This window comes from Tyto alba, unplaced genomic scaffold (genome assembly GCF_018691265.1).
Source record: "Tyto alba isolate M040663 unplaced genomic scaffold, T.alba_DEE_v4.0 Super-Scaffold_18, whole genome shotgun sequence".
In the NCBI taxonomy this organism is placed as follows: Eukaryota; Metazoa; Chordata; class Aves; order Strigiformes; family Tytonidae; genus Tyto; species Tyto alba.
The window spans coordinates 19,082,933-19,097,321 of record NW_024881280.1 but is presented as its reverse complement, the minus strand read 5'-3'; the positions used below and the strand labels follow the sequence as shown (position 1 = coordinate 19,097,321).

General features: G+C 33.8%; 1 protein-coding gene across 5 annotated transcripts in view; it reads left to right on the top strand.

The window, feature by feature from the left end:
• Positions 1-14,389, top strand: part of STRN3 (striatin 3) — a 68,177-nt gene that overhangs the window by 27,459 nt on the left and 26,329 nt on the right. For 3 of the 5 annotated variants that reach the window (XM_042790550.1, XM_042790549.1, XM_042790548.1), the window contains exons 3-7: positions 1,597-1,670; positions 2,660-2,741; positions 3,046-3,225; positions 3,713-3,845; positions 5,553-5,694. In XM_042790550.1, coding sequence (XP_042646484.1) covers positions 1,597-1,670; positions 2,660-2,741; positions 3,046-3,225; positions 3,713-3,845; positions 5,553-5,694 — 611 coding nt within the window. Of the gene's footprint in view, positions 1-1,596; positions 1,671-2,659; positions 2,742-3,045; positions 3,226-3,712; positions 3,846-5,552; positions 5,695-11,191; positions 11,303-14,389 lie in introns of all 5 variants that reach the window. The other 2 variants (XM_042790547.1, XM_042790546.1) reach the window with 1 other exon arrangement.

The following is a 14,389-nucleotide window of genomic DNA, read 5'->3' as shown; positions in this document are numbered from 1 at the left end:
ATAAATCATAGTATGTACACTTTATCTGGAAAGCTTGGTGGAACAGTGTCCTATTACAATGTGGAACAAGGCTTTGTGTCTCAGTTTAAAGAGAGCATCTAGGGTAGTCTTAACTAGTGCATGTATGAAATATGAACATATTCACAAAATAATAAAAAGAATATGATTCTGTCTAATTGCCAGTCAGTCATATTCAGGTCACATAAATAGCTAGTCTTCAGGAGCCTTACAGTTTTTCGGTTACAATGTAATTGCAATGACAGGCAGGATTTTATCTTTCTGAAAAGCATCAATAGTGCCATCTACTGACAGTTTGTTAATGAGACTGTTCCTAATTGCAATTTTAGCAGAAATTTGTGTCATTTAGAAGAAAATCTTCTATACCATCAAATATATCAGGCAGCATGTGAGATGAACTTTTACCTTCAGTTTGGGAAAACTTACAGCACTGACTGAGCCATTTGAAAAGATCTGTTGGAAATCCTTGATTTTGTCCAGCACATGTTCCATTATGTATCTTTTCTTGAGAAGTTTCATATTTGAGAGTGGTCTTTAACGTTGGTGGGCACTAGATATGGTTCAGTTATTCTTAAAACTTTGGTAAAGTGTTTAATTAAGAATTATGGAGACCACTGTATTTTAGAGACATCTTTAAAATGTGGCTGCTAACATTTTTACAGAGGTCTTTCACCTTGGCTCTAACGCAGAACACCTGGACTTCTTCTCTTTTGTGTATTTGTGTATTTTGAGCATTTGTGCAAAGGATCTATGAAGCAAATGTCAAGCTGTGAAAGTTCCAGGATAAAGTTAAAGAATTCCAGGATACAGATGAAGGTAGCTCATGTGATATTCCTGGAGGTAACGGGAGCTGAAGACATTTTGTTAGGCAACTGTGTAGAGAATAAAATTTGGATGGCTCATGCATACCTACATGGAAGTAGTATCACCAAGACCAATTTTAAAAAAAAAAATTACGGTGAAGGAGAGGTTGGGGGATTAAAGATCAGGCAATGGGAAGAAGTGAGGCCTGTTTGCATGGCTGGACTGAGCAGGAATTGGAACCTAAGCCTCCAGTCAATGAGGAAGAGAAAATCAGTAAGAGAATACATGTAATGAGGGAAACTAGGACTCTAACAAGATCTTTATCATAAGCAAAGACAGAAGAGGAGAGAAATTGGACTTGAAGGTGGCAGATAGGCAGGAGTCCCAGATAGGAAGTTCATTCATTGTAGTATGATTGGCTAGCTATGATAGTACTATAACTGAAAAAATAGTTAAAATAGTCTGCTAAATAGTTGAACTTACAGGTTTTTGCAAGATTGTCTTGGTAGCTGATACACATGGAAAGAACCACATTATTGGAGAACATACTAAACTCTCATCTGTAAGTTATGTGATAATTGTGAATAATTGTAAAAAGGTTATCTCAAAACTGTGTTCTTGAAAGAAATAATTGTATGAGGCAATAATTATAATGGTTTCATTTGGATAAATTATATTGTGCTAATATGGTTATTTTAAATGGGAATGGTAGAATGTTTTGAGTTGGTAAAAGCATTGTATGCTAATTTGTTAAACATTTGCATTCCTTTACAGGGCAAAATATCATAAATTAAAATATGGCACAGAACTGAACCAAGGTGACTTGAAAATGCCAACTTTTGAGTCAGGTAACTTTTTTACAATAGCCTATTTTAGTATGAATTGTTTATATACTGTTTTAGATTTGCTGAGTTCAATTTATTGCAGCTTTCAGTTTTCCCCCTGCCTCTTCTTAGTTGTGCTATAGAGAAGATGTCTAGGAAGTCACACTGTTGGCCTGTACTTGTGTAATGTGCCTTTAAATTGTGGTCTACAGATTTTTTTATCCTGTCCCCCTTTTGCTTTGTTTTCTTTTGCTTTGTAAGTGCCACATTTTGATACTTTTATACCTTGTTGAAACTAGACATCATGATTTGTATTTCTTGCTTAATAGGATTTTTGTTATGTGTTTAAGAGCAATATAAGTTAGATGTTAAAATCCTTAAACTATTAGTTTGTAACATGTTTTGTAGTCTCTGCCATAATAAAAGTGCGATGGGTCTAAATTTTAACTGTTGATAGTGAACTGATAGAATTTGTGTTAAACTTGACATGTTTGTTGGCTCCAGATGTTGATATATGTCACTGCTTCTCTTAACTGTATCTTCCATGTTGCTTCCTAAACATTTCTGCCTTGTGAGAGAGATACAGCCTGTTTTCTTAGCAGTAACACTTATTAGGGTAAGGTTTTCTTTTGTGCACAAGTAAAATATTTTTCTAGTTCCTTTTCTGTGTGCAAACGTTCAGGATTTTTCAACTGATTCTGTTCTGTTAAATTATTTGCTTGATACTTCAGCAAAGAAATAGACAAAAATTTTTTTTAATTGAGAAACAGTACATAAGACTGCATCTAATTGAAGGCTTTTTTGTAAGGTTTGCTTTTAGTTTCATTGTTACCTTGTAAAAAGTTGATATTTATGAAAATTTTTGAAAAGGAGAAACAAACAAACAAACAAAAACACCAAAAAAAACCAACCTCACAAAACCCCTTCAAACAAACAAACAAACAAAACAAAACGAAAAACCAAACCCAAACCAAACAAAAAGCCACACTGAACCATGACATTGTATCTTTCAGAAGAAACCAAAGATACAGAGGTTCCTGCAGTACCTCAAAATAGCCAACTGACCTGGAAGCAAGGCAGACAGTTACTGAGACAGTAAGTAACACTGTTGACTATTGGTGTATTCAAACTTTTCCTTGAAGTATGAGGAGCTGTATATATACTTACTCTATGAAACAGGGTAATGGAGGTGGGCAAACAGTGGTTCACTTTTCAATGCTTTGTAGTCTTGAGCTTTAAGCAGTATAGAATAAGGTTTTCCAAATGAGATGGACAGTGATGAAGCTTGTTTTTCCATAGATGTTATAATAGTGGCATTCATTTTTAACAGCCAATACTAATTTCTTCCCTTTTCTCTCAAATATGCTTCCCTCTTTCTTTCTTCTCTTAATGCGTCTAGGTATCTTCAGGAAGTAGGTTATACAGATACAATATTGGATGTTCGCTCCCAGAGGGTAAGGTCTTTGCTTGGGCTCTCGAATTCAGAACCAAATGGTTCAGTAGAGACAAAGAACTTAGAGCAGATCCTCAATGGGGGTGAATCTCCTTCATCAAAACAAAAGGGACAGGAAATCAAAAGGTAAGTGAAGAGATAAGAAATGCATAAAGTTTAAGTATGTTTTACTTAGTCATTGATACGTACTGCTTAGTTCACATTGAGCTTTCAACTCCAGAGTGTCTGAACACCTGTAAGCATAGCTGACTACAAATGATTATGAACTTAACTGAAATTGATTATATGTAGGAACATATATATATCTGTATTAAAACTAGATATGTTTATTATACATATATGCAGGAAAATATACGGTGTATTGAAGCTGAATTTATGTCCTATAACTGATTTGGAGTTGTTACTTTAAAGAAAGATTCTATTGAGTGGTTCTTTCATATTAAGGAGGTAGACAGCTGTAGCAACTTCTTCATACAACCATTTTTTCTAATTTTGCTAGTTTTAAAGCTATTTTTCCAAGCTGTTAGGCAGCAATAGCATTTGATCTGATTAATCTTCTAAAATCTCTTCAGCAAGTAAAAAGGATTCTCTGTTAATGTTTTTATTTATGTAGGAATTCTGGTGATGTCCTTGAAACATTTAACTTCTTAGAAAACGCAGATGATAGTGATGAAGAAGAGGAGAGTGATATGATAGAAGATATTACAGAAGGAAAAGAAAAGCACCGGATAAATAAGAAACACAAAGTAAAAGAATTTTTAAAGTTGTTTTTTTTTTTTTTTTTTTTTTTTGAGAGAGAGAGAGAGATCTAAAATCCCCTTTAAAAAGGGAAATATTTTTTTTTCCAGACAATTATAAATGTGTCATGTTAAAATGTTTGTTGTTGTGCCTTTGTTATCAGAATGGATTGTAAGCAATTGCATTATTGGTAAATTTGGTGGTTTAGTTAATATATTACCTTGAAAACTTAAAACCAACCAACCATCCTGTTTGCAAATGTGAATTAATTGCTGAAAGAGGTAACTGATTTGACCATCTTGGCTGCTCTTCATACTTTGAGTCCCTTTGTGGCAGATTTAGCACAATACAATGTACATCCTTTCTGGATTTTGGAGAAGTAGGAACAATTCCTTAGAAGAAACTAAATTATGTAATGGGGGAAAAAAAAAAAAAAAAAAAGAGTTCTATGCCAAATACATGTTTAATTCTTCCTATTATGCAACTTTTTACTAAATATTTTAAGAGCCTAGCAGAGACTTTTCTCCAGTAACTTTCTGTTTAAAGTTGAATTAAGTTTTGTTCTGTTTCATTTTCCTCTTCAGTTTTTCACTCTTTGAGCAGCTTTCTAGGTAGGATAGACCTTATTACCTGTCCCTTTTTAGTTATTTGATACTGGATGAGTCTTCTCCCTGTCACTGGGATTTCTTTATGTAAGGATGTTGATTAATGAACGTTGCACTGACAGTTTTATTACTTTTTGCTCAGTAGTGTGTTCTGTAGCATGACAACCACTCTGGCTGCATTGAATTTTCTTAAATAGGTAGCAGCATTAGATTGGCTTGATGCAAGTCTTAATCTCCCAACTTGACTTGTCAGGAAGGGTTTTCCACTATATCTTTAGTATTAGCTTGTACTTCTGGTAAGCAGATTAATCAAGCAAGTGGTTGAATCTTTTTTGTTCTAAGGCAGTAGATAGTCTGATAAAAAGATTATCTAATAAGTAAATGCCCAAGCACTTACGAAAACATTACTCTCATTTTTTGATTCTTCACAAATCTTGTTTCTTATAGAAAGAAGAATGATCATTTTAGTTATGTTTGTAAAAACCGTCTCTTTCTACAGAAGTGTAAGAATAATGTGCAAGTCACAGAAACATAATCCCACGTGGAAATCTTCACCTGCAGAATGAAAGAAAACTTTTTGCTGATGTCTTAGTAGGGGGTTGTTTTTGTTTAAGGGTGCAGTAGAACTAGTAAAAAGACACTATTCTGAAAACATGGTATATTCCAAGTTTATGTATAGCACTGAAATAGAACTGGAAAGCAAAAAGGAACAAAGGCTTCTAGACCAGTAGAAAACACAGTTTGTTTGTAAAGCTTCTATGCAGAGCTATAGATATGGCAAGAAAATCAACCAAATTTTCCAGTTGTTATGTTTTAAATAAAAAATGAACACTGGGATGTACAGGATTGTTTTTGTTGCTAAGCTTTGTGTCAGTATTCTTTTAATTTCTTTATGATCACTAGACTCTGCACTGTGGCCTTTTTTTTTTTTTTATAAGCAGCTCTAGATCTGATGATATCTAGGTGTCTTTTTCTACATTTCATGTTGAAAAATGTTTTCCCCTGCAACCAAGGACTCAGTGAGAGTGATCTATATCACTTCTAACCTAAATATTTGAGTAAAAAGTCTGTTCAAGATTAAAATGCAGACAAATATTTATCTGCTTGCAGATTGGTAATGAAGGTTTAGCTGCTGACCTTACAGATGACCCCGATACTGAAGAAGCTTTGAAAGAATTTGATTTTTTAGTGACAGCTGAAGATGGTGAGGGAGCTGGAGAAGCTCGAAGTTCAGGAGATGGAACAGAGTGGGGTAAGATGCTAAAAAAAGCATTTAGTAGAAAAGGAATACATGTTCATGATAGTCCATAAGAGTTGCAATATCTACTGAGATAGTGTGGATGTGTGGATGATTGTGATGATCAAATGCTGATGCTTAGGTAATAGCATATTGGATGCTGAAACTTTCATATATATATATATATATGCTGTTGTAGTTGCCACAAATATAATTATAGTTACATTTGTTTCAGGTTTTGGTTTTTATTCCAAAACTGAAAGCAGAGACTGTTTTCTTTCTTGAATAAGAAAAGCTAGGCTTCTGAATGTTTTTATACCTGGATTAAATTTGTTTTCAAATCTAGATTTTTTTTTTCTCTCCTATTTGCTTATGATCAGGACCTTTAAACTTTGTGTGCTCGATTGAAATGAATTTTTGGTGTACTTGCTTATTTAGTTTTTCTGGCTGAGTGTTTTAGATGTTATTGTTTGTGTGCCTTGCATCAGTAGAATGAAACAAACACTTTTTGTACTGGCCCAACTATTTATTTATTTTAATATTAGTATAGATAATAAAATAAATTAAATAGGTTACTACTTTGATGTGAAACAAAAATGTTAAGCCAGAAACTCCTCGAGGCCAAGTGTTTCAAAAGAAGAAATTGAAACAGGGGGGAGAATTTGGGTAGGAAGAAGAATAATGAACCAAGTAATTCCCATCTGCCTGGAAATGGGAAGTTGACCATCTTGGTTTCTGAACTGTGGTACAAGCAGTTTTGTGGTTGCATTCTGTAAAGCTTCTATTGTAAGGCCAAAAAGTACCACTAGATCATCTTGTTCGACCATTTTATGTCATCGAGGGAATGAATTTTTCATAAACACCTTGTTGAGCAAAGAGAATATAAAGATCTACATAAATCAGAATACTGGCACATCTTCCAGGAAAATCATCCAGTCTAGATTTTGAAGGTACCAAGGATTAGAAAGCATTACTTCCTGGAAATCAGTATCAAAGGGTTAGTCACCTTTATTTTTAAAACTCGGTCTTATTTCTAGTTGGAAGATGAAGCTGGACAAGCTTACCTTTAGTTGTGATAAGACCTGTGTATTTTTAGAAGCATTTCAGTTGCTTGGCAGTGTTCCCTTTGAAGGTGATGTTATTTGATTAGCTTCTTGATCATCTTTTTATTTAGCCAAACAGGCAAATCTCTAGGTATAAGATGTCTCATAGGCCCTGAAGCCAACCCCTTCAAATATATAGTGATGCAGAAAGTTCTGGTTCTACCCATTAGTCTTACCACTATTCTGTATAGAAGGAAAGGTAGCTTGATGCTATGATTCATGCAGTCAGAGATCTATGTTTTTTCAGAGCAGACTGCTGAAACTTACTGATCTAGCTTGTCTGCTGAAATTCCAAGTCATTGCTTTGCAAGTCAAATTTTTTCAAACTTGTTTTTGAGTAGTTCAGTTTCTGTCCCAAACTTAAAAATAAAATAAAAATTTAAAATCTATTTTAAAAATCAAATTGACCTACCACACTTTCCAGAGAGCAGTTTGAAAGTCTTTTATTACAGGTTAAGTGAGCCCATAGCAGAAGTGAGGCAGAGTATTTTAGGAGTTTGTACACACTGGTGACAGCTCTTTTGTGACAACTGGTTTAACTGCAGTAATTCCATTGTTACCAAAACGCTCCTGTCTGAAGCAAGCAAGTGGGGAGGAGGAAATAAGCATAAACCTACTTTAATCTTAAAAAGTGTGTGTTTCTCGTTTTGCCATATGAAGACAATATGCAGAAGTTTGTTGTATATTTTGTGCTAACTTACTATTTAAATGAGTCAGAAGACATACTGCCAACTGTAGTAGCAGTGCTTTTTTCAGGGTATGTCACTGATTTTTGCACAGCTGTTCTTTCCTTAAAGGGATGCTTAAGGATACAATCTATCAGGTTTTGGGATTGGGTGTCACTTTTAAAGATCAGGGTGTAAATTTGAAATATTTAATGACAATGCTTCTTTATTACCTCTCTAACATTTCAAATGTTGTCCCATTTAAATGCCTTCTAAAATAAAATAATACATTGCCTAAACCAATTTATTTTAGCCTGTCACATTATTTAGAACTGTGTGAAACTATTGCTTGAAATCCTCAGATCCACCCATTTATTTATGTATTTTTGAGGGGGAACTTCATTTAAATGAATACTTGCCATTACTTTCTAAACGATTGCATCAACCATCAACTTAAGTATTTAAGTTAAAGTTCATATTGTTCTTCATCATGTAAATAGCTGCTCTGTTCTGCTTTCTTCTCAGCTTTTTTCCTTCCTGTTTTAGTTTGCCTGTCATTGGCATCTTTCTATTACTTCTTACTCTTGCAAAGATTTGGACTTTGTGAAAAAATGTAAATGTTTACATGTGTATTACTTTAGAATGCTTTTATTTAGTATCTGGAAATGAAACTTCTGATGTTTAGGTTCTAAACCTATTGCCTGGTCTTGCTTTATTATTAATTTCAGTACTTATTCATCAAAGTATTATTTGTAGGTCTAACTTCAGATACAATAAAATATTTCATTGCCAGATTTGGTAGTTACATTCTTTCTATTGGAGACTTCTGCAAACCATCTACCAAGTGTGGAAGTTTGGGTTGCCTTTTTTTCCTTCCTATAATGCAGCTTTTGATTTATGCTTTATTTTTTTTTTCCAAAGTGCCTCATCTAATACACTTTGAGTCTTAAATTATTTTCAAACATTGTGATTTAGAGTGTCCTGTCGTGTGACATTTTTTACTTGGGAACAGCTTATCTTCAGAATAGTGAAAGATGAGCAAATTTAAACAGTGTTAAATAAAGAATTAAAGTATGCAGTATATCCGAAAATTAATGTGCATTTTTAGATTTAAAAACTTATAAATGCCTTGTGGTGATACAGTATCAAGAAAAAGATACCTATAGAACTTCTGTTTGCTTACACAAACAGGAATAGACATACATTGTTACATATTATGTTACATATAACCCATGTAGTCTTTTACTGACTACTGTGTAGTCTTTTTACTGTTTATGATTTCAATGACTAAGTGTTCATCACTGAATTTCTCCTCTCCATGAAACACAAAAGTTCTGTTTCAGATGGACCATGACTCAGAGAATGACTGACTGTACCCATAATTCTGGGTGGCAGTGTGTGACTGGAATTCAGAGTATCCTCGGTCATCTTTTAAATAAAAATAAAAAAAAAAAATCCCTTCTCCACTAAATGGTATTGGCTGGTGAGCATCCTGGATCCTCTGTAGTGTCCTGATGCCCGTTCAGTGGGTTATAAACGCTGCAGGCAATTTGAAGTTCACTACTGGGGGAAATCATAGAGGTCTTACTGTTACATGGCTCTGTTCTGAAATAGCAAAGTATACCTAGGTATATATGAGAGAAACACTGCTGGGTTTTCCTTAAAATCTTAACATTATTTTCACAGCCTCTCTGGTTAATCAGAGTTAGTGTTTTATGTAGTTTTCTATTTACAACCATTCATTTCTGGAGCCAATAGCACTGGTTTTGAGTATTTGTTTGCAGACTTACGTCTTTCCTGTTTTCTGTTGTCTGAATGAGCCCAGTTCCTTCACATTCTTTGTATTGCTATTTAATTCCCTATTTGATTTGCAATCTACAGACATTTTCTAAGCTTATAGTGTAGAACACAGACTGGACATGTTACTTCAATTTTGTCATCACCATTGCTGAATTATGTTGACTGCTCCTCATTTAACATACCACACATTTTAAAACATACCAGGATGACAGTTTTGTTGTGGCATTTATTTTTTTTTTTTTTTTTTTTCTACAACAGCATTACATTGCTGTTACGTATGATCAGCTTCTGGTTCAGTTTAATTTCCAAAACCTTCTCTGCAGTGCTGCAACCTACCTGATTAATTTCTTTTAATTTTCTGGATGGTGCTTTGGATAATTTATCTTTTTTTCTTAGTTTTAATTTGTTCCTTACTGAAATTTGTTTCATTGGGTTGTAGGGTGTTTTTTTTTATTGTTTTTCCTAATTTCCCTTCCTCTTTTGGTTGGGTATATCCTCTGATTTATCTTTCTGTGCCTCTTGTATTTCCTGACTAATCGCTAATCTTCTCTGTCAATGTTTTGGCCATGCAATCATTAAGATGGAGGTCTTTGTGTTTGCAGTTTGGTGGTTGTAGCATAGTTTACTGGAGGATGCCATTGTTCCATTCCCCTCTCCACAGTTCTTTTCAGACAGCTCAGGGGACTTTACTATTATACTGCCCATTTCATGCTTTTGCCACTCTTGCCTTTTCTATATTCTACCTCTTCAGTCAAGATTGTTTCTCTTTGTCATTGATCAGCCCTATTTGAATGATGGTAGATGCATCAGTATCCTAATATATCTTCTCATTTGTTGTCATGTTTTGTCATGAAACATGTACTTCGAATAACTCCTACTGGTTCACATCCTAAATGCATGTTTCTTTGTTTCTGCTGTGTATGGCTCCTCTTGTGCCCTCTCACGACTGTAATGGTTATAACTTTAAAAATTGCTGGTTTATGGAAACACAGATATCGTAGGTACGATTGGAAGTTGGAACTGAGGAACTTAGTTTTATTATTTTATGCCTAAATAATTTGTAAGCATAAGCCTAACGGGTACACAAAGCAAGTTTGCTGTCTAGTTAGCTATGAGCAAAAGAGCTTCTGCAAATGTTACACTAACCTTGCCTCAGAAAAAGGTTTATCCTTTTATTAACCCTCTTCAGAAATGTTTGAGATGGGTAGTTAAGAAAAGTGGAAACCTGACTTTTCTTGGAGAAAAATTAATTCTGCAATATTTGTCAAACAGAAAAAGACCTCTCTTCTGAAACTACTGTGAAATCTTGTCTTTCTGTTAATTATAATTTAACTGTTGGAATGCAGTGCAATGTCAATTTATTCACCTATGCAAATTATTTTTCTTCATCTTTATGTAAAAAAATGTATTTATAGACTTGCTTCTCTGGTTATGTATAGGACCAAGGTTTATTTCTTGTGCATGTAGAATGAGTGCGAGAGGATGCATGGTGGTCTTCATGAATAAACTGGCTCTGACTTAATCAGCTTGCATTTTCATGAGAGATATAGCATGAATACTTTTATTTGCTTATTCAACACTGGCTGAATAATTTCTTAACACTGTCTTTCTAAAGATGCAGTAATTGTTTATGAACAACAATGAATTTTTGTGTATTTTGAAGTATCTAACATAAATGGTTACTTATAAAGCTTAATTTGTTTGCTACTTAGTAACAAATTAACATACAATTTTCAAATATGTAACTGATATTATACAGTGCCTTGGAAAACTGTATGAAATGAGATTTAGTATTTTGTAAACTTGAAACTGAGACTGCACCTTTAAAGTAAAGATTTATTAAGAACTTTTATTAATGCTCTTATACAGCTATGATAGTAAATCGCCAACAGCTTGCTTTGCCAATTGCTGATTTTTTTTCTTTTAATAATATGCTGCATGTAGACAAAGATGACCTGTCCCCAACTGCTGAGGTTTGGGATGTAGACCAGGGACTAATAAGTAAACTGAAGGAACAGTACAAGAAGGAACGAAAGGGGAAGAAAGGGGTAAAGAGTAAGTGCAGATTCTGAATCTTGTAATGCAACGCTTTTTTGCCTGTCTATATAGAAGACATTTTTTTCTCAAAAGTTCTGTTTTTGTTTTGGTTTGGTTTTTTTCATTACATTTTCTGTAACGGGGGCAACCAACTTTAACTTTCTACCTGCTGAATGTGAATATGTCAAAACCCTTGACAGCCATTCCTGGATGAGAAATGTTGAAAACACATTAAATTTAGGGTTAAGTAGGTAAAGAGAGCTAAATGCTTTGAAATGTGAGTGTAACAATAATGAACAACTTGCATTTTAAGGATATTCCTAAGCTGAGAAGTTTTCTGAAAGATTCAAACTTTATCTGCTTCTTAAAGTATAGTACTATTGTACTGTTGCGGAGTGGTGTTGGGGTCTTTTGGTTTTGGAGTGGGTTTTTTTTTTAGTGTGTGTTTTTTTTTTTTTTAACATGAGCTTGGATCAAGCTATAACTGCTATGTAATTTTTTTTACAATCTAAGGCAATGAGGATTTAAAAATGCCTGTAACGTAAATATAAACTCGTTTTGTGTCTTTGTTTAGGATATAATCTTTATTTTATGGTGTCCTTAACTTTTCTGTGCAGTTACCACATTTTGGTTGACACCTCTTTACTCTAAGATTTTTCAGACCAGTTGACCTATTTGAACTATGTAAGTTAAACCAAACTTCATTATTGAAGTACCTGGTAAAAATGCTTTTGTAACTTATATCAACTACGCAAAGCTCTTAGTGAACTAAGTTTTATTAAATTAGTCACTCTAGAGAAGCTCCCTTGCTTGCAGAGTCTTTATTTTGAAAGTATATTACAACAATTTCTGGCAATATTTAGTAAAAAATATATTTTCCTCAATTTGAAAAATTGTGTGAATATGTAATAACTAAATTAATTGACAATTAAAATATAACACCTAATGAAGAATTCTGTAATTATTAAGATTTTAATTTACTTTGTAACATCTAACAAACTAAAATTGTTAGTGCATGTTGATTGTTTTTTCAGCAGTTTTGCATGACTTGCACGTATCTACACATACAAATGTAAAAACTTTGAAGTACATATTTTTACCTAGTCTTTGGTTTGTTTAGAATTTATAGTAATAATCTAGATGCTGATGGGTATCCTCATTTAACATGTAAATCAGCAGTTGACACTAAATTCACATGAAGTATTTTGTAGGGTTAGAAACTTCCTTTTAATACTAAAATGGAGTTCTTGTATTAGAAATTTTCTTACTAAACTTCACACTTCGGAATTTTGGAAGCACAGTGACTGGAAAATAACAGCAAATGCTTTGAATTCTGGGGAAAAAAGTAATTAGGAGGTTTTTATATTTCTCTCACAAAAATTGTGCCTTTAGGTTGTCACATACAGGACGTTCTTGAAACCATACTTTTGTCTTCATTCTAATCTTTTCGCATCCATCACACCAGTTAGTATTTCCTTTCTGGCTTGTGCAAATTAAACAGCTGTAAACCAGGGACAAGTAGTGCTGTTCTGATTATAAATCGTATGAAAAACTCTTCTCAGGCCTCCCAGTTTGTTTTAGTGGCATTATATTGGCTTGTCTAGAAAGGATTTATCTTCCCTCTACCCGTTGCTTCCTTGGCTGCTATGCAATCAAGAATTTCTGTCATCTTTGTTTTTCAAACTGTAAATCTTAAAATTTCTGGAAGAGGAACACAATTCTCACCCATCAAAAATATCTACTTTGTCAAAAACTGGCATTTTAGTAGTCTACGCTGCCGATGAAATTGGTTGCAACCATCATTTAAAACAAACAATAATTATTCTATCTGAAATGTCACATTGCAAAGCTTAAAACTTCACAATATTATTATCAAAACTTTTTCCTGTCCTTTTTCCTGCAATTGCTGCAGACAGTATAACATTGTTTTGTACCATGAATGGTGTGACACGTTGGCCATCAATTTTTATTTGATGTCTGTTGTCTTTTGATGATGTGTGTTCCACTATCAAAATTTAAGGGAGTATTTTCTTCATCTGAAGTAATTCTGAGATCTGCTTTTGTTCACATAAGAGAGTATTTATGAGACAGCTGTCTGTCACAATGCTGTGAGGTCATCTTAAGTGACTGTTTAGCATTTTGGGTTTTAAGTTTAAATTCTCCTTTGGGAAATCCTGAGCTCATATAGTTAGTCTCACAGTGTGGTTTGTGGGATTCTGCACTTGAGTCATGTTCGTGATAGTAGTTTCTGAATAAAAATTGGCCTCTAAGTTACTGAGCTAATTGAATGAGATAACTCTACATGCAGTAAAAGTATGATTTTAAGGTTGGGCAAGTTTATTTAAATCCTGTTTATTTGATTCATAGACTGTTTTCCCAGCTTTTTTAACATTCTGAGATTGAAAATAATGTCAAAGGCCTTGTTTATTCCTGGTTTTTGTGTCTGATCATTAGTGAACTTCAATCTGAATATTCATCTCTTCATCTTTGCTCTTCAGTTTGTTGTCAGACTCTCATCAGAATTCATTCTGAGCAATATCAGAATTTATCAGCATGACAGTATATATGTCATCATAAAGATCAATAAACGTGCATTGCGTATCACCTCTTGCAGTACTTTGAGAACAGCATAATGGGGCAGATACTGTAGTGTGTTCTTCTGTTGGATATGCATGTGGTAACAACCGTAATCTGCATTTAGACTGTTGTCTTCATAATATGGTCTTCATATCCCTGGACCAGGTATGGTAATTTTCATTCCAAATGTAGAGATAAATAAGTAAACAGAAGTAGGTTTGCTTCTATTTTGATACTTCTGTAGTCTGCATTCATCTGTTTTCTTTTGAGCGGAACACCTTAATTTAGGTCATCTTCTGTCAGCACATGCTTTCATAATGTAATACTTTTGTTTTTTGGGGGCTTGGTTTTTTTTTTTTGTCCTGATAATCACCATGTTATGTGGAAATACTACTTCCTTATGACAGGATCTTCTAAAAACAAAACAACTCAGAAAACAAAACAAAAAACCACCCCACACTTTGTAATATCAGCTATACAATAACCCAAAACCTGTTTATTGAAGAGTTTTTAACAAACAAACAAACA